The 20,710-nt window shown below is 44.9% G+C and overlaps 1 protein-coding gene across 1 annotated transcript in view; it reads right to left on the bottom strand.

Moving 5' to 3' along the window:
* Nucleotides 1-20,710, bottom strand: part of LOC117356545 (cytochrome P450 2K1-like) — a 98,202-nt gene that overhangs the window by 38,027 nt on the left and 39,465 nt on the right. Inside the window, exon 3 of the mRNA XM_033935895.1 lies at nt 2,825-2,974. Coding sequence (XP_033791786.1) covers nt 2,825-2,974 — 150 coding nt within the window. The remainder of the gene's footprint in view (nt 1-2,824; nt 2,975-20,710) is intronic.

The raw sequence follows: 20,710 nt of genomic DNA on the forward strand, positions 1-20,710 counted from the left end.
TTAAGGAATGATCTATTGTAGGACCTGACATGGTCCGTTTTTTTAGCAGATCCCGCCTGCCTCAGAAGTCCATAACTTATTTTTCACGAGAAGCGCTTAAAATGAAGCGACCCCCGCTTACCTTGCTGTTTTTTCCTTCCCTTTGTACCTCCTTTTACTTTTATTTATACAATGTAATTATCAACCCCCCCAATCCAAATCCTCGCATATCTAGTCAGGTCAATGCCTACATCTCTATTTGCTTTTACCCCCTTCCCATTTATTTTTAAATTTTATATTTTTAGATTTGTAAACTGAACAGATACATGCTGATGGTCGCTATATCATACGATAAATAAACTTGGAAACAACTGAAATTGTACAGACTAAACAAATTCACTCCCCCTTTTATGAAGCCGTGTTAGGCTTTTTTTAATCACTGGCCATGGCAGTAAAAGCTCTGATGCTCATAGAATTCCTATGAGCTAATACCTTAAGAATGTTCGAACCATTTGGTGCCAAATAAATTTGCATGGTGCAAATTACATAAAATGAATGACTATCTAAGTGCTTGGAAGTGCTAAACAAAGTGAAATAATGGATCAGTTGGAGGAAGAGACCCTGGTAAATATAGATGAGGTGCCAATATGATCCATTAAATAAGGAAGTGGTGTGAATAACGGAATGTGAAAAGTGTCCAAGGCCATTTTAAATAAGGTTCGACTTGAAATAATGGTGGCTATATACTAATGTGAAAAATTTTATTGCTATTTAAACTGGGCGAATAAATACAGCCATGAGAGAGATGTAATGGAGAGATAAAAGCAAATGACATATCGATATCACTGCTACACCACTCAAAAAGAACATTGAAGACTACAAATCATCGAAAATACCACAGTCAAACAAATATACAAAGCTAAAAAGTTTGATCATGTTACACCCCTCTTAATAAAATCACACTGGTTAGCAATCTCCCACAGAATCACCTATAAAATCCCAATGCTTACATTCAAAACAAAAATCTCACACACCCCAGGATTCATCAACAGATTACTCATCTCCTTCTGTTCTTTAAGAACACTGTGCCCCAGTAACCAATTTCTCTTAAACGTCCCTTCCTTAAGACATATTTTCTATGATAGTACTTGAAAACTGATATTTTCAGTTACCACCCTACCCTTTGAAACTCACTTCCACTACATCTACGAGAAGAGACACATCTTGACAAATTTAAAACACGACCTTCGACTTCCTTACTCCTCCTGATTCCAACTAAGGAAGAGCAAAGCCTCCCCTTCCTAATATTTTATCCATTATTATCTTTCTGTCCTATTACGATTGTAGTTCAGCCCTCCTCTCCATCTGTTGCAGTATGTCATGTCATGTAATGTTACATTACATTAGTGACTTTTATTCCGCCATGACCTTGCGGTTCAAGGCGGATCACATAAGAGGTTATCTGGACATTTCCAGAAGAGTTACAGAGTTGAACGGGTTACTTTGGGGGACTGAAGTGCTTCCTGCAGTGTTAGTTTGTTTTGATGGATTTCTTGAATAGCAGGGTTTTTATTTCTTTTCTGAAAGTTTTGTAATCTGGTGTTGTGGTCAGTAGATTGGATAGTTGGTGGTCTAGTTTCGCTACCTGCGTGGCCAGTAGGCCATCGTACATTTTTTTGCATTTGACGCCTCTGATTGGGGGGTGCACGAATGGCATCTGGGTTCTCCTTTGCCTGGCTGTGGTAGTTTGGATAAGGCGGTTGTTCATATAAGCTGGGCTGTCTCCTTTCATGGCTTTAAATAGTAGACAGTAAAATTTGAATAGTATTCTTGCTTGTATTGGGAGCCAGTGTGAGTCGAGGTATGTGGCGGTGATATATTTGTATTTCTTCAGCAAATAGATCAGTCTCAGGGCTGTGTTTTGTACTGTTTGTAGTTGTTTTATCATGACTGCGGGGCAGGGGAGATAGAGGATGTCTTATGTCTTTGTTCTATCTCTCCCCTAAAATTTTTTAAACTTTTTATACTGTTATTCTGTACACCGCTTAGACAGTTTTTAAGCGGTATATCAAATTTTAATATACTTGGAAACTTGAATTGAATCCTGCCAAGTGCAACTGGCAACAGTATGAGGGAATGCACTCAACATACCTTATGTCTACTGGGGAAATTTACAAACTCTGCAGGTAGATGCAAAGTCTATGAATACTTTCCCCAGTATCCTTTACACCAGTTTTCATAGTAAAAACGTGAGTGTAAGTACTTTTCCATTGAAGATTGCTCTTGGGAAAAAAAGAATACCTGAAGAGATTTGCACTGGCTTTTCCTGTAGATTCTTTTCCCCAACAAACAACTGAACAGGTTTGAAAATGCAACATTAAAAATGTTCTCTCCTCTGACCTAACCTTACGTCTGATCATAGCTATTGATCCCAATTTGTGCTCCTTTTACCTGCTCACAGGGTGAGCAGTTTTCAGAGAGTTTATTTTCTGGGTAACCATTAATCCAGCAAATGGCTTGTGACAAGGGAAGTATGTGGTGCAGTGGTTAGAGCTACAGCCTCAGCACCCTGCGGTTGTGGGTTCAAATCCCACACTGTTCCTTGTGATTCTAGGCAAGTCACTTAATCCCCATTGCCCCAGGTACATTAGATAGAGTGGGAGCCTGCCAGGACAGTTAGGGAATAATGCTTGAGTACCTGAATAATTCATAATCCACACTGAATTGTAGGATATGGAGAATATTAAATTAAAAAAAATTTCACTATGACTAAATCTATAACAAACAGCTTAATTCTTATAAGGGTCTAGGTAATTAGGACCTAAGAAAACACTGAGACACTTACCATGGTATGATTCAAAATTATTTATTAAGAAACCACATTCTTCTACAATTTTATCTTCTGTGGTTCTCTTTCCCATGCCAAAATCTCGTAAGGTTGCTATGGTAAACCTCCTCATCACTCTCCAGTTCTCACCATGAGAAAAAAGTACACCTAGGAAATATTTTTTTTAAAAAAAATTAAGTACAATCTTTGTGTCATATTTCAAGATTTTGTTACCAAGCATTTCAGATAGAAACATACATCTCAGAGACCAAGGAGAGAGAAGATAATCAATAGAACCTTGTGATACAAGAGTAAAAATGTATATGCCTTGACATTTTGATATAAACTGATGGAGGGGGTGGCCCCTATTTACTAATGTGGAACACACAAAGGCATTACTCATATTATCTGCCTCAGAGTCCATTTTACATACGTGCACCGAACCAAGCCTCCCTAGCTTTATTTGTTTATGTAAGAAAAATTAAGATCTGATACTTTTTGAATGGACCTCGTATGTAATGAGTTTGGTTTGGTTTATTTAATCATACCCCACCCTTACCCAGGGAGGGTTACAAAATTACTTACAAAATCAACAATAAACAAACAAACAATACAAAACACTATTAACACAATTCCTTTCTCATCTTCTCATAATTATTCATTTAGCCTTGCAACTCACTCAATACTAGAGCCATCAGAAGCGGCACTCTAAATGAATAGTTTATAGAGTTTCTTTGCCGCTGGGCTTCCTCATCGGCTCATGTATTTAAACTGAATGGAAACATTTTAAAGTGCTTTAGTGTATATATAACTTATATCTTTATATGCTTTATATATTTAATATGCTTTAGCACTTATCTGAGCAACATGGCATAGTAAAAACTGGGGGCGGTGCATTTTTAATATTGCAGGTGGCTAAGAAAATGTTTTACTCTGCCGTGTTGCTCAGATAAGTGCTAAAGCATATTAAATATATAAAGCTCTAGTATTGAGTGAGTTACAAGGATAAATGACTAATTATGAGAAGATGAGAAAGGAATTGTTGTTATTCCCTATATTGGCAAATATGAGATTGATTGTTTGGGTCTGTAATTTTTGGATGGTTCTCATGCACGTAGCATTAGTAAATAGGAACCTGCCAGGACAGAGAAGGAAAATGCTTCAGCACCTGGATGTAAACCACATGGAGGGGAATAATCAAAAGAAACGTCTAAGTCCGTTTTGGCCTAACTCACAAGTCGTCCAAAGTCAGACATGGGAAAAGATTCATTTTCAAAAAATATGTCCAACATATTGTGACCAGCCAGGTATTCTCCCTGCTCAGGTCCCAGGTAGGACAAAGGAAAAAGCTGAAAGAAAGAAATCCCAGGAAGGAATCTGGAAGGGACAGGGACTTCCTGAGAATGATAATAATTCTGTCCACCGGGGGAGCCCAAGAGGTCCTTGGAACACTGCCAGGATTGACTCAGCTGGGCGTTGCCCCAAGGTATTTAAACCCGTAACTGAGAATAGGAAAGGAAGCCAACTAGGGAGGAGATTGAAGCCCTTTCTCCCTAGAGAGTCTCTGGAGCCAAACGGGTGCAACAAGCCTATTCCAATGGAGCTGGTTGAGGCTGGTCAGGCGGAGGAGCCACAGTTGCCAGAAGATCAGTCCATGGAAGTTGAGGAAAGCCTGGCAGCATATGACCCTGAGTTTGTGGAAACTATGCAGGTAGATTTGGCTACCACCCACAAACAGTGAGTGAAGTTTGTTTGTTTTGGACTGTTTGAGGAAGTATTTTTGAGTGCAAGCTAGAGAGTGATTTTGAAGGGGAGAGGTTTTGTGTACACCCTGGGAGGGAATTGGCAAGTCAAGTTAAAGGCTTCATTTTTGCAAAACCTATCACTCTCCTGACCTGGCAGTGAGTGGAACTGGCCAGAGGCTTGTGTGGACTTTGGACTCCAGTGTGTAGTGAGTACCATGAACTGTATTATGTTGGTATTTCAAAACTGTCTGGTGGGAGCAGACAGGGCTGCGACTGAGGGGAATTAAACTCTCTGCCACAGCTGAAGTTGAAGCACTGCTGAGAGCAAGATAAGGACTTTATTTTTGTGCTGTTATTTGCTTTCCCTGTTTGCTACTTTTTGTGTTGCTTTGCCTAAGAACATTCTGACAAGTTTGGGCTATTATTCTTGCAAGACTACTTACCTTGAGACAATAAGGAAATAAACCTAATATTACTTTTCTACGAAAGGAATATTGTAGTGACTTTTGTTGATGGATTTTCTTTTCCTTTTTTTTTATTCCTGAGTAGAGTTCGGTCCTGCAGGGTGGCTCCAGTCCGGGCCACACGTCTGGGTGTTATGTTGGTGGCTTATCACTGAGAGCACTATTGGAGACCTGTCCTGGGCTACAGTGGGCCACATAGTTTTGGTATCAGGAGTGGGATACAGCACCTCCTGCAGGACACACCAAGGTACTGCAATTAAAAAAAAAAAAAAAAAAATTTTCTTTTGCGGTGCCAGTTTGAACTTGTGCTAAGGATTGGCATAGGTACTTACCTTTTATTTTTTTTTTGATTATTGGATTGCTGACCAATTGTTGTTTGGAAGAATTGTATTGAGGTTTCCCAGAAATTCGGTGACCAATTCGGAGGGAAGAACTGCCAACCGGAAACCGGAAATCAAGATCGAGAGAACTGCATATCCTGTGGAGAACGGCGAGGAGCTCAGTGGGAGTTCGGAGGTAGAGAGAGCCAGAGCTGAGTCCCGGAGTTCCAGAGCCGAGTTCCAAGAGGATCCGAAGGACCAGTGGACCGAGCAGGCGGCCCCGTTCCAGACCGGACACAGCACGGGCGGTGCACCCAATCAGCACGAATGCGAAGACTCACCAGTACCTCCGGTAAGGGTATCTAGGGGTAGCTGGTGAGGATAAAGTGGTGCTGGTTGGGGGAGGACTGGAAGCTGGGGAGGCTAGTAAGGGGAGGACACTCTTACCAAGCAGCCACACTTGGGTTCCTGTTCTTGTTTATTTTGTTTTCTAGGGGTACAATGGAGCAGGCCCAGATTTTGGCAGCACTGGCTGGAGAGCGGCAAAGACAAGCTGAGGAGCTGAAAGGCCTCTTGAGATCCAGTGAAGAGCGTTGGCAAGCCAGTCAGGACACCATGTTACGTCAACACGGGGAGTTGATGATAACGATGCAGGAACAGTCTAAGATATTTGCTCAGATACTGCAACAGACAACGGCCCAACCAGTCCGCCCCGAGATATCGGGTATTGTATCTCCAACTCCGGTAGGAGTAAATACTTTGATGAATGTGAACTTGTGCAAGATTGCGCCCGGGGATGCGCCGGACGATTTTCTATATTCTTTTGAGCGAGTTGCAGTAGCGGCAGGATGGCCCCAGGAACAATGGGTTTTTAGGTTGTTGCCCTGTTTGGCTGGGGAATCGCTAGCGGCATTCCAGACCCTAGGACCCGAGCAGGCGAACAACTACCCCGCGGTAAAAGCCCGCATTCTAGATTATTTGGGGTTTACCAGCGAGTATTATAGACAAAGGTTTAGGGCGACTCAGATGCTCCATTCAGAAAGGCCGAAAGCCTTACTCCAGCGTATCACCAAGCTGGCGGAAAAGTGGCCTCAGCCTTTTCTGAATGATGCGAGGGCCCTCTTTACAGAAATAGTGAAAGAACAATTGTTAGAGGCTGTCCCTAAAAATATTAGATCCTGGGTAAAGAAACAAAACTGTAAAACGCTGGGGCAGGTTTTGGAAGTGGCAGAGGCATACTTGGACTCCCAAGAACTCGTAGGAGAAGGTTCACACTTAGCACAGGTACACTCACTTAGGCAGAGTCCAGCAGAAACGAATAAAGGCTGGAATAAGAAAAACCCGTTTAAGGAGTCATCCTCTCCTACACCTAAGCCTAACACGCAGGGAAATGAGCGGAAATGTTACAGGTGTGGCAAGACAGGACATATGCAGAAGTCCTGCCGTGAGAGGAGAGATTTTGTTATTTTACAGGAGTCTAAAGGTCCGGACACATCTGGGTGCCGGGTTCCGGTATGGGTGGACGGGAAAAGGATAGAGGCCCTGATTGACACCGGAGCGGAACAATCTGTGATCTCCAGACTACTGTGGAGGCAGTTTGAGACCTTCCCCTTTAGGAAGGGGAAAATAAGTACAGTAGCCATAAGATGTGTACATGGGGATTTGAAAAGGTACCCTTTGGCTAAAATAGCGGTTGGATATGATAAAAAAAAGTATGACCTATCTGTAGCTATTTTAGAGGCCTGTCCCGCTCCCTTAATTCTAGGTAGGGATTGGCCGGGATGGAAGGAAGCGGTGAAACAAACCAAAACGGTATGGAATAAAGCCCAAGTGAAGACACAACGTCATCCTAAATTGGTGTTAGGGGCACAGGTTAACGGTGGGTATGCTAATAAGAAAAATAGGGTAAAAAGACGATTATCTTCGTCTATAGGTGGACCGGGATGGCGACCCACACTTAGATGGGTCCCACTCTCCGACAGTGCTAAGGCACCCACCCAGGCATATTCCAAGGCAGCAGGCTTTGATATTTATGCCGCCCACGAGCAGGTCATACCCGCTAAGGCCGGTCTTTGGTTAAAACGGACTTACAAGTTTCACCTCCCCCCAGGCTCATATATCAGGATCGGAGCCCGATCGGGTTTGGCCGCAGAACATTGCCTTGATGTGGCAGCAGGGATTATCGATCCCGATTATAGGGGTAATGTCTCAGTACTCCTAGTAAATCAGGGAGATACTGAGTATAGGGTGAAGACGGGAGATAAGATAGCTCAAATGGTGTGTGAAAGAATCTGGCATGCAAGGTTAGAACGTTGGGTACATTTAAGGGAAACCCGTAGAGGTACAAAGGGGTTCGGTTCTACAAGGGTAGACGGTCCTGAAGAAAGGCCAAAGCCTGCGATGAACTCATCCCAGGACAATAAGGGGGGTGACGTTACAGAAAGAGTGATACACCTCCAACAGGAAATGGCTTCACTACATAACAAGATCCAAGAATTCACAAATACACAGATGGCCCAGTGGAAAGGGGAAATGCAAGGTCTACGGCAGGAATGCTTGGAGACAGTCTCTAAATCCAGCTCTGAGGTTAGACCCCCAGCCAATAATGGTATGGGGGAATTAAGAGAAACTTTGAGACAGGAAATGGTAGCGCAAGGACAGCAACAACTGGACACTGTCAGAAAACTAGTAGAACAAACGAAATCTCAGATACAGGAAATAGAGACAAAAGTAACAGATAATCAGTCCTGCCAGAAGGAAATATTACAACAACTAAAGAAAATACAGGCTAAGCAGGAGCTCTGGGCTAGCCAGGGAGTTGAACCAACTACTCTGGTTAAACAGAGCCAGAATAATCAATCCCAGCTAGAACAGCAGGCTGTTCAATTAGGTAACATTAAGGATACAGTAAAACACGTAGGAGGTAGCGTCACGCATTTTCAAGATCAGGTCCAGGAGCTCTTCGAAGAAATAGCACAAGTTATGACAGCTATAACTAGTAGAATCGAAGAATTGGAAGAGACAGAGGCTCCTGCCGAGAGAACAGAAGCTAAAGCTCCGGACCCTCAGGTTTTGCATTGGCCTGAGGATTTTGAGAATTTGTGCCCTAATCCAAAGATAGAGGAAAAGAAATTTAGGCATAGACGACATAAGTACCGTATTTGCCGGCGTATAAGACGACTGGGCGTATAAGACGACCCCCCAACTTTTACAGTTAAAATATAGAGTTTGTTATATACTCGCCGTATAAGACTACCCCTTCTTCCGCACACCTTCTGCACAACCTTCTGCCGGTCTGCACCCCCCCGAAGGCCTGCACCCCCCCGAAGGCCTGTCCCCCCCTTATAGGCCTGTCTCCCCCTTGAAGGCTTGTCTGCCTGCCTTTCCCCCCTTGAAGGCCTGTCCCCCCTTGAAGGCCTGCCTGCCTGCCTGTCACCCCCTCCCCCTTGAAAGCCTGCCTGCCTACCCGCCCGCCCCACCCTGAAGGCCTGATGCCCCGACCCACCCCGAAGGACCGCTCGCCCCCCTGGCCTCCCCGCACCACCTATGAAGCAGCCGCAGCAGCATCGCGAAGTCAGCGTCAGCGATCCCTGCGCTGCTTCCTGCACCACGGTCCTGCCCCTCCTCTGACATCAGAGAAGGGGCGGGATCGCGGCGCAGGAAGCAGCGCAGGGATCGCTGACGCTGACTTCGCGATCCTGCTGCGGGCTGCTTCACAGGTGGTGCAGGAAGGTCAGTGGGGCGAGCGGTCCTTCTGGGGTGGCGGGGGACTGAACGGCAAGGCCGGGAACACCCCCTTAGGGCTGGCACCCGGGGCGCACCGCCCCCTCCGCCCCCCCCTTGGTACGCCACTGCATGTAAACAGTACCCGGCGTATAAGATGACCCCCGACTTTGGGGAGGATTTTAAGGTACTGAAAAGTCATCTTATACGCCGGCAAATACGGTAATCGGTTAGGTAGAAACGTATACCTGGAAATACCGGGACTACTGACGCTTATAGGGATAAGCACTATTTAAGGGTGGGGGTATGTGACCAGCCAGGTATTCTCCCTGCTCAGGTCCCAGGTAGGACAAAGGAAAAAGCTGAAAGAAAGAAATCCCGGGAAGGAATCTGGAAGGGACAGGGACTTCCTGAGAATGATAATAATTCTGTCCACCGGGGGAGCCCAAGAGGTCCTTGGAACACTGCCAGGACTGACTCAGCTGGGCGTTGCCCCAAGGTATTTAAACCCGTAACTGAGAATAGGAAAGGAAGCCAACTAGGGAGGAGATTGAAGCCCTTTCTCCCTAGAGAGTCTCTGGAGCCAAACAGGTGCAACAAGCCTATTCCAATGGAGCTGGTTGAGGCTGGTCAGGCGGAGGAGCCACAGTTGCCAGAAGATCAGTCCATGGAAGTTGAGGAAAGCCTGGCAGCATATGACCCTGAGTTTGTGGAAACTATGCAGGTAGATTTGGCTACCACCCACAAACAGTGAGTGAAGTTTGTTTGTTTTGGACTGTTTGAGGAAGTATTTTTGAGTGCAAGCTAGAGAGTGATTTTGAAGGGGAGAGGTTTTGTGTACACCCTGGGAGGGAATTGGCAAGTCAAGTTAAAGGCTTCATTTTTGCAAAACCTATCACTCTCCTGACCTGACAGTGAGTGGAACTGGCCAGAGGCTTGTGTGGACTTTGGACTCCAGTGTGTAGTGAGTACCATGAACTGTATTATGTTGGTATTTCAAAACTGTCTGGTGGGAGCAGACAGGGCTGCGACTGAGGGGAATTAAACTCTCTGCCACAGCTGAAGTTGAAGCACTGCTGAGAGCAAGATAAGGACTTTATTTTTGTGCTGTTATTTGCTTTCCCTGTTTGCTACTTTTTGTGTTGCTTTGCCTAAGAACATTCTGACAAGTTTGGGCTATTATTCTTGCAAGACTACTTACCTTGAGACAATAAGGAAATAAACCTAATATTACTTTTCTACGAAAGGAATATTGTAGTGACTTTTGTTGATGGATTTTCTTTTCCTTTTTTTTTATTCCTGAGTAGAGTTCGGTCCTGCAGGGTGGCTCCAGTCCGGGCCACACGTCTGGGTGTTATGTTGGTGGCTTATCACTGAGAGCACTATTGGAGCCCTGTCCTGGGCTACAGTGGGCCACAATATATATATATATATATATAAATCATCCAACTGTCTGACCACCCAGCTGTCTGATCACCCAGACCGCTAAGTCGTCCTTCTTTATACCTCATTTTCGTCCAAAATTTCATCCAAGTCACAAATGCCTAAAAAAAGACCTTTTGGGCACGGGAGGGGCCAGAAAAGTGATAGACTGGACACCCAGACATGGCACTAGAGTAGTGGGGTACCTTACAGGGCACTGTTGTGAACTTGTCAAAACGGGTCCCACACAAACATCTCACTACAGCTCCCTTATAGGTCATGGTGAGTCTCCCAAAACACCCCAAGCATCTACTAGACCCACCTATCTACCACTCCAATAGCCCCTATGGCTGCAGGAGCCACTTATATGGCAGTACAAAAGGGTTTTGGGGGGGGGGGGGATGCACATTTTTCACCATGAATGCAGTGATTAGAGTGGATTATGGGCCTGTGTCCTCCTCTCCATGGTTCACTAACCCAGCCCCAAGACCACTTAAGCCACCTCTGTGCAGCTCTACTAGGCTTTCTTATGCCAGGCTGCTAGGTGCTGATGTTCTGGAGGCAGATATGAAAAGTTGTTATTACGATGGGGTGGGGGGTGGAGGTGGGGGTCAGTGATACCTGGAGAAGTGTGTGGGGGTCTGTACTTTGTGTCTGCAGTGCTTATCTGGTCACTTTGGATACCTTCTTGTGACTTAGACCTGGTTTTAGATGGCCTAAGTCATAATATCCAGGTTCCGTCTAAGCAGTGTTGTAAAACTTTCGGTTATACATGCAGTATGACTAAGTCTAGGACAGCCCACATCCTGCCCAAATCCTACCCTAAACATTCCTCCTGACATGTCCCTTTTAACTCTGGTCGTTCAGCAGCACTGTGAAGGCCTAGGTCATTTTTAAATACGTCTAAAACCCAGTTCGATTATCGGCACTTGGACGACTTGTCTTTTAGATCGTCCAAGTGCCGATTTAGGCTGGTTTTTATACATTTTTATGTTTCAATTATGAGCCCCTTAGACTATAAGTGGTATATAAATACTACAAATAAATTAATAATGATAATATACAGTCAAGTATACAGATAGAAATTAGATGTGACGTGAAGAGTCCTAGGGCTATGTAACCCTTTATCAAGTCAGGCTAATAAAATAGAGAGGAACCTGTTAACAGAAATTAAAAAGGCAAATAAAATTGGCAATATAACAACAATGGGAGATTTCATTTACCTCAGTATTGACTGGGTAAATGTCATGGCATATGTAAGTATAGTGCAAGGTCTAGATGCAATATATGTATAACTACTTCGTAGAGTAGCTGGTCCTAAAACTGACAAAGCACAGCTTCAGAAGAACACAGAAACATTTAAAAATACTGGTGGCGGGGTACAGGGCAATAGAAATCAAAACTAAGACTTCTTAAGTATTTATGCAATGCAAATTTTAAGTGTTTATTTTTCAGATAATTAGGGATCCTGTGGGGGTATAAAAGATTGGTTTAGCAGTATTTTCACGCCGCAGGTACTATTGCTGGGCGCCTTTTCTGGGGAATGAAATAGGAATGCTAGTATCATTTAGAAGCTGTGTGTGTAGAAAAGGCACAAAAACTGAGTTTAGGATGCAAGGCAAACTAGGGGAAGGGTAATGGAGCACTAGGAAAATTTGTTTTTTTCTTGTGCTTATCCAGTAATCATCTATTTCAGTTTTTGCCCTGGGGTATTTTATCAGGTAAAACCTAAAATCAGAAGCCCTAATCATAACAAAACCAAATTTAACTTAACCATTGGAGACAGAAAATTAACTAAAACTATTTACAATTCCATTTAACATTTTGAAAGGGATATCAATAAAATAAAAAAAAAGAAAACCTAGAAAGAGCATTTGCAAGTTTAAAAGTTTGCATGAATCGTGGACATAGTAAAAAAATACATGGTGGGCCTCGGAAAAGTAGCCCGCCTCTAATATCAGTGCCAGAAAGATGGTGTTCTCCCTGGAACAGTGAAGAGTGATTGTGGAAGGCTATGTGCAAAGTGGATCGATTAAGGAAACACAAGAGGCCTTTGCTGACAAGTACCCAGGAACAAAACCACCAGCTAAAACGCATTCAAAGTCTGGTTCAGAAATGGTGTCAAACCGGCTCTGTTGCAAGCATGAAGAAATCGAGGCCTCCATCAGTCCAGATGCCCAAAGTCGTCCATGACATTCAGCAGTGGATTGCAATTAGCCTTTGGAAAATCAATTTGAAGACTCTCTCAGCAAGTTGGTGTATCACAAACGACGTGTCGGTGAGTGCTGAAATCTCTGAACCTCAAATATGTATGCAGGAACTGAAAGAGCCGAACAAAGCTAAACTCGTAAATTACTGTAAATGGTTGCTGACGGACATTTGGACCCATTGCTGTATTTCTTGACAGACGAAGCTTGGTTTCATTTATCAAGTCATGTAAACTCCCAGAATATGAGGTACTGGCCACTGAAAAGCCCCACTTAACTCAAGAAACATCACTTCACGACCAGAAAATTGGATTTGGTGCATGGTGTCAGGCCCAATTTTCTTTGAATCAACTGTGAATACCATAGTTTACCTGGATACCTTTGAATAATTTTACCACCAACTAACACCAGAATGCACTGCTTTTTCCAACAAGATGGGGCAACATGCCATACCTCAAGTGACTCACTGGCACAGGTTCTTGAACTTTTTACAGAGGAGTGAACTGTGAGCAAGGGTTTATGACCATCATGTTGCCCAGTCTTGTCCAGATGTGATTTTTATCTGAGGGAAAATTTAAAACAGAAAGTGTATTCCAACAATCCACATACCCTGAATAAACTCAAGGAAAACATCACAAACACTATCCGCAGCATCACTGTTGAAGAGGTGCAAGCAGTATCAGCCAACATGATCTGACATTCCCAAAGGTGCATAGACATGAATGGAGACCACTTTCACCATCTGTTGTAATTTGTGGGTAAGTGAATGAAAATAATCCACTTGCTCGTTCATCTTGTCATTCTATCGCCAGAGGCAGGCTACAACTCTTCCCTTTGACAAAACAATGGCCAATCAGGGACTTCCTTAGACTCCTCCCTAAGGAAGTCCCTGATTGGCTGAGGTGCCTTGGCCCCTCCAAAGGGAGGAGCCTGAGGCACCTCAGCCAATCAGTGCCTTAGGCCTCTCTCTGTGCATCAGATGATGCACTGGGGTGGGGCCTAAGGATGCTATTGGGCGGCGGCGGGGCAGCAGAGTAGGAGCAGGAGGAGTTTGCTCCTGCTCCTGAAGATTTTGGCGGTGCGTAGGAGCAGGAGGCGGGTCCGGGCACTAGTGCTGCCCGATTCAGGAAAAAAAAATTTTGATTCGATTCAGCCTATTGAATTGGTTTTTCATTTCGATTCGATTTTCCTGCCCAATTGGGTGTTTTTTTTGTTGTTGTTTTTTTTCAAACATCCTGGTGGGTTTATTTTATAGCCTCTTCACCCCCTTTGCCTTCTCCTAAACACACTGGCTCTGTGGTGTAAACAAAATAAACAAACAAAAAATAATTTTCCTCTCTCTGTTAAATCCTAGCTCATGTTTGCGGTCTAACACCAGCTCTGGCAGGATATACATTTCAAATCTGACATATTGTAATCACAAAACAGAAAATAAAATTAGTTTTTCTACCTTTTGTTGTCTGGTCATTACTCAAATCTTGTTGGTCCCAGGCTCTGGTTGTCTTCTGATAACTTGCTTGCCAGGGTCTCCTTCTTTTTCCTTTCTCCGTGCTAACCATCCATCTGCCATCTCTTCCTCCCCTTCCGTTGCCCTTCCCTCGACAGGAGGTCAGGCATCTTTCCTTTTTTTTGTCTCCCTCCACAGATCCAACTACCCTTTTATCCAGCATCTCTACTTCCTTCCCGATCACCCCAGGGTCCACCATCTCTCCCTTTCTTTTCCCAATTACCCTCCTATCCAGTATCTCTAGCCCCCCTCCACACCATCCCTTATGTCCAACTTCTCTCCCTTTTTGTTCCTTCCCTCCCTAAATCCCATTGTCCATCATCTCTCTCCCTCTCCTCAATTTTTAGACCCATTATTTCTCCTCCCCAAAATCCTGCTTCATCTCTCTTTGAACCCCACTTCCCTCCCTCCATGTACTTCTACACCAGGGCCGCCCTCCCCTGAAGGTCTGTCCCCCCTGAAGGCCTGTGCCACCATCTTTGAAGGCCTGTCTCTCCCCCTTGAAGGCTTGTCCCCCCCTTAAAGGTCTGCATACCACCCCTGAAGGCCTGCATACCACCCCTGAAGGCCTGCCTGTCACCCCTGAAGGCCTGCCTGTCACCCCTGAAGGCCTGCCTGTCACCCCTGAAGGCCTGCCTGTCACCCCTGAAGGCCTGCCTGTCACCCCTGAAGGCCTGCCTGTCACCCCTGAAGGCCTGCCTGTCACCCCTGAAGGCCTGCCTGTCACCCCTGAAGGCCTGCCTGTCACCCCTGAAGGCCTGCCTGTCACCCTTGAAGGCCTGCCTGTCACCCTTGAAGGCCTGTCACCCTTGAAGGCCTGTCTCCCCCTTGAAGGCCTGTCCCTCCCCTTGAAGGCTTGTCCCCACCCTTAAAGGCCTGCATCCCACACCTAAAGGCCTGCCTGCCTGTCCCCCCTGAAGGCCTGTCCTACCCCCTACCTTGAAGGACTGCTCACCCTCCCCCAAGAAGGCATGTGTATTCCCCCTGGCCTCCCACTGGTGACCGGCTTCCCCCCTGGCCTCCCCACACCGCTTACCTTATAGGAGCAGCCTGTAGAAAAGATCACAGTGCTAGTGATCTTTGCACTGCTTTGGAGCTGTTTCCCCTGCCGCGGTCCCACCCCTTCTCCGACGTCGAAGGCAGGATCATGGCGGAGGAAACAGCTCTGAAGCAGTGCAAAGATCGCTAGCACCATGATCTTGTCTGCAGGCTGCTCCTGAAAGGTAAATGGTGCGGGGAAGCCTGGGGGGGAAGCGGGAGGCTGGGAGGGGGAGCCGACGCCAGAGAGGGAAAACCGGACGCCCGGGGGGAAGCCAGACAGCAGCACTTCCCGACTGACCCTCCCCCCTCACCCTCTAAAGGAGGTGAGGCAGCAGCCGGCCATCAAGAGCAGCACTGCTGCTCCTGCTTTAGAGGGCGAGGAGGGAGGGTCAGCCGAATTGGGAAGCCGATTTTTTTTGTTGTTTTAAATCAATTTAAATTGATTCACCCAAATCGTGAATCGGGCAGCACTACCAGGCACCCCTCCTGCTCCTGAAGATGTTGGGGAGCCATGCCCAAGGAGCCGGAGGGACCGGGCACTCCTCCTGCTCCCAACTATTTTACAGGTACTGGGGTGGGTGGGTCGGGCCCGACCTGGACTGGCCAGGAGATGGGAGGCCTAGGAGCAGGAGCGACCGGGCACCCCTCCTGATCCCAACTATTTTACAGGTATTGGGGTGGGTGGGCCGGACCCGACCACCTGGCCCGACCAGGACCAGGCGGGGGGGTTGGTAAGCCTAAGGAGCAGGAGGGACTGAGCCCCCCTCCTGCTCTCATCTTTCGGTCCATTGGACTCGCAATCTTTTTTTTTTAACTTTTTACTTTATTTTTTTAGTAGTGTTGAACCCTGTGAGCTTGTGGTTTTAACCCGCTTTAAACTTGAGGGGTTAAAACAACGGGCTCTCAGGGCGGGGAAGGGCAGTGCAGGGTGGCAGGACTTCTGGGAGATTCGAGGCAGTGCAGGGCGACAGGACTTCGGGGCAGTGCATGGCGGCAGGACTTCGGGGCAGGAGATTTGTGCTTGAGTTGGGGCAGAGAGCAGGATATGCAGGTTGAAATCACTGAACGACTGGTCCCCAACAGTCGCTTCTTCTGTTGATTGGCCAGCCCTGTCCGATGTGATATTTTGTGTAGTGAATCAGGTCGCTGTCCAATTTGCATGCATTTCTCCTAATTTGCATGCACGGATTAGAAGTGGATTGCAGGAGAGGTATGTGAATCAGGCCGGAGGGAAATTTGCTTGTTAAAGGGTCGCAAACCGATCAGTACACGATCGGTTTGCTTAGTGAATCTAGCCCAAGGACTTAGCTTCAAGTCCCGGGCAGAGTGTGTTGAAAGTTTTGCAGTGAAAATCGTTATCACTCAGTCATTTCTGCTTCATGAAACAGTATTACCTTCACCTTCACCTGGTTGATTACGATTGTTATACAGACAACAAGCCTTGCGAGTGCAGTTTTTGCAGGGCTTGAGAAAGAGGCTCGGTCAGCTGTGAATGACATCGGAGGCTATAAAACAAAGGCAGTTCGCTCTGAAGCCATCTCTGCCGTGGTGAGCGTGTAAAATACAACGCCGCAGTAAGTTTAAATGTTTAGAAAAGTGTTAAGTTTGCTGTGCACAGCTTCTCCTGCTAAAACTCTTTTCCTTTCAGACACTGGTCCACAACCCTGACGCAGCCTGAGGGCGAAACGACAGCTAGCTTAATGTTGGCAAGAGGACTAGCAGAGACAGCAGGAAAGATTGAGTGATAACGATTTCTACAGCTTACTTTCAGCACACCCTGCCTGGGATTTAAAGTTAAGTCCTTGTTTTCCTAAGAACTGTGAGCAATTTTGGTTTAATAACAGGGTAGGAGGGGAACATGAGCCAGAGAGGTTAATTCCCTTTCTAGTGTGATTGTTAAGATTTTACAGCACACGAGAATCTGAGGCTCTGCCCCCTTTGATAACAACTGAAAGCGATTAAGGTGTTTATGAGCTTTTCACAGTAATACTTCTGAATAATTTAGAAGATTTTTGAAATTGTTTTTGAGAAGGGTATTTTTCAAAGAAGTATATGTTCTTTCTCATCCTGTATATAATTTTGGTTAAATAGTGGGGTTCTCCAGGGGTCTGTGCTGGGACCACTTCTTTTTAACATATTTATCAATGATCTAGAGTTGGGAATAACTAATGAGATAATGAAATTTGCTGATGATACAAAGTTGTTCTAAGTTGTTAAGTCTCAAGAGGATTGTGAAAAATTTCAGAAGGACCTTGTGAGTCAGGGCTCTCCTGCCCTCAAATCACCTGCCACTGCCTAAGTGGGGATATTCAGCAACACTTAACCAGAGAGTGGCACTGAATATCCCCTCAGACCACCCAAGTAAAGCATGGGTTGATCAGAGGTGGTGTTGTGGTCGGCACTGTGGAGAAGCCCCAGGTTATGCGGGTGTTAGCATATTCAGTGTCAACAACCACATAACGAAGCAGCCAGATTTAGGACACCACTAAAACAATCTGCTATACCTGGAACATGAACTCTCTATCTCTCCATTCTGTCACCACAGGGCACTGCCTGATGCAGGGGAAGCCTTGAGGTTGATGAAATTCCCTGGAGTTCCTGTCTTCAGGTGAGCTACCACTCCTGATCAGACTGGTTCCTCTATACTTGGAAAGAGCTGGTCCAGCTCTGTGCTAACAAGTTGACTATTGGAGGACCTGGCTGCTGGACAGGAGAAGCTATAGCCACTAGCCACCAGAGACACAAGGGTTGCTCTGGATTAGTGTCTCTCAAACATGTTTTAGCTAGAGTACACTAAACAGTGCAAATGTTTTTCACAGTACATTATAATTTAAATTATAAAATTGCAAAACTAACAAAAAATGAATCCCCTCTTTTACGAAGCTGCGCTAGGCTTTTTTTATCGCTGGCTGCAGCGGTATTAGCTCCAACACTCATAGGAATTCTATCACTGTGGCTGGCAATAAAAAAGCCTAATGTGGCTTCGTAAAAGGGGGGGGGGTGGGGTTAAATTTGAGAGTTATTTATTTAAAGCTATTTAAGTTATGTATGGGTAATTGTAACAACAGTGAAACTAAAGTAGATAGAATAGAATTGCTAATCAATGCGATGGATGTACTTATTTTGAGTGCAAATTAACTCAAAACGTGGCTCGATAGTCGACAAGCAAATATGCATTTCATCATCCACCATCTGTAGTCGTTCTCTTTTTTAAAATTTAATTTCTGTCAGAGCTGAAAATCCAAGTTTGCAAAGATAAGAAGATCCAAGTGGAAACAAAGCCTTCATTACTTTGTTGCTCAATAAAACTGGAACTACAATTACTTGCTGTTAGTTTTCAAAGACCAATCATGTCAAAGTATGATGCTTGTTTGGGCAGTTGTATTCTTTCGTACATAGATGCTCATAACATTGACAGACTCTTGCGTACGTGACGTACATGTCATCTGTTCTACTGTATACTTATGAAGGGAATTTTTTTAAAATGAAGTAAAATTCTGGCATCTCTTCAGGGCACATCTGGAATCTCTTTGAGGCACACCACTGTACCCTGGCACACAGTTTGACAGACACTGCTCTGGAGATTGAAACCTGTGCCTCTTCCCTGTACTTCCTCCCTTTCTCCTTTGTCTGTCTTGTGCCCCTTATGCTCACCAGAGCCAGAGCAGGGGTCCTCTTCCTCAATCCAAGGGCCATCCCCACAGAATAAGAAGGGGTGTGGGCTGCTGCACTTCCAGCTGACACAGCTTCCTCTTATTGTCCTTGATATCCCAGCTGTCATGAGTGAGGTGCTCACAGATGAAGTTACAGGGAAATACTTTTTTTATTTTTTTATTAATTCTTTATGGATTTTCAAATTTTTACAGTGCAATACAAATATATTAAACATGAGCATTATACATAACGTACTTAAAATGCACAAAATGAATACATTACCAATCCTTTTCTCCCTCCCTTCCTCACATAACTATTACACTGCATATGCATATATTATTGCAATATTATGAATAAATCCCTTTAGCAAACCCAAATACCTTCCCCTGGAAATACTTTTAAAACTAATAGGAGTAAATTTTTTTTCACTCAGCAAATAGTTAAGCGCTGGAATGCATTGCCAGAGGATGTGATAAGAGCGGATAGTATAGCTGGTTTTAAGAAATGTTTGGACAATTTCCTGGAGGAAAAGTCCATAGTCTGTTATTGAGAAAGACATGGGGGAAGCCACTGCTTGCCCTGGAGCTGTAGCATGGAATGCTGCTACTCTTTGGGTTTTGGTCAGATACTAGTGACCTAGGTTGGCCACCGTGAGAAAGGGCTACTGGGCTTGATGGACCATTGGTGTGACCCAGTAAGGCTATTCTTATGTTCATACAGCCACCCATTCTTTACATATGCTGCAGAGCCAACCTGGCTGCTGCCCACTCTTTCCCCCTGTGCTCTTGCCCCATGAACAGAGTACCTGCTAGTCTCTCCAAAGAGTAGGCACACCTATTGGCCCATGCCTGATGGGTTGCTATGGTGGGATAACAGACAAATATACAGTTTATGTATTTACAAAAAAATTCTGACCCACTTAAACCTAAGCGGTTTACAAAATACAAACATAATCATAAAACATACAAATAAAGCCCCTCTTCTAAAATAATCATAATCAATATCACAGCTTACTCAGTTAAAAGCCTCCATAAACAGAGTTGTTTCCCATGTCCCCCTTCATCAGCCTGTGTGTATTCTTTCAGGGTTCTAACTTTTAGCATAATCTGCTACACATGAGGTTGCATTGTTCAAATATATATATTTACTGATTGAAATCAGTACAGTGGTGCCTCACACAACGAACTTAATTGGTTCCAGGAGCAAGTTTGTTATGTGAAACGTTCGTTATGTGAAACGCGTTTTCCCATAGGAATACATGTAAAAAAAAATAATTCGTTCTGCAGCATAAAATATGCTAAGATGACATAAAAAAGATAAATTTTTTGTTATTTTTATTTAGATACATCTAAAAACATACATCTCCCTGTCCTTTTACTTCCACTATCTTCCTATCCCATCTCTATTCCCTTTTGTCCCTCTCCCCATGATCAATCATCTCACCACCTCTCTCTGCCCTCACCCTCAGGGTTCAAGATTGCTTCCACTCTTTTTCCTGTTGTTCTCTCTGCCTGTCACCCTATGATTTAGCATCCCTTCTGCCCTTGTCCAATATTTCCCCTTCTCTCCCTCCCTCTCATCCCCTGCTCCAACATGTGCTTTCAGCGGCCTTCTCCCCCCTTAAGCGTCTTTTCTTCTCCACTCCACCTTTCCTCCCTCCCTGCCTCCACCTTTGTGGCGCTTTTGCACCCGACCGACAACAGAACAGGCCCGGTCGGACAAATCTCCCTGTCCTGTAGCCGCGAATCTAAATTACCTTCTTACAGCAGCTGGATTATTGAAGCTGCTGTAAGAGGTAATTTAGATTCGCGGCTACAGGGC

Source organism: Geotrypetes seraphini, chromosome 3, assembly GCF_902459505.1.
Source record: "Geotrypetes seraphini chromosome 3, aGeoSer1.1, whole genome shotgun sequence".
NCBI classification, from domain to species: domain Eukaryota; kingdom Metazoa; phylum Chordata; class Amphibia; order Gymnophiona; family Dermophiidae; genus Geotrypetes; species Geotrypetes seraphini.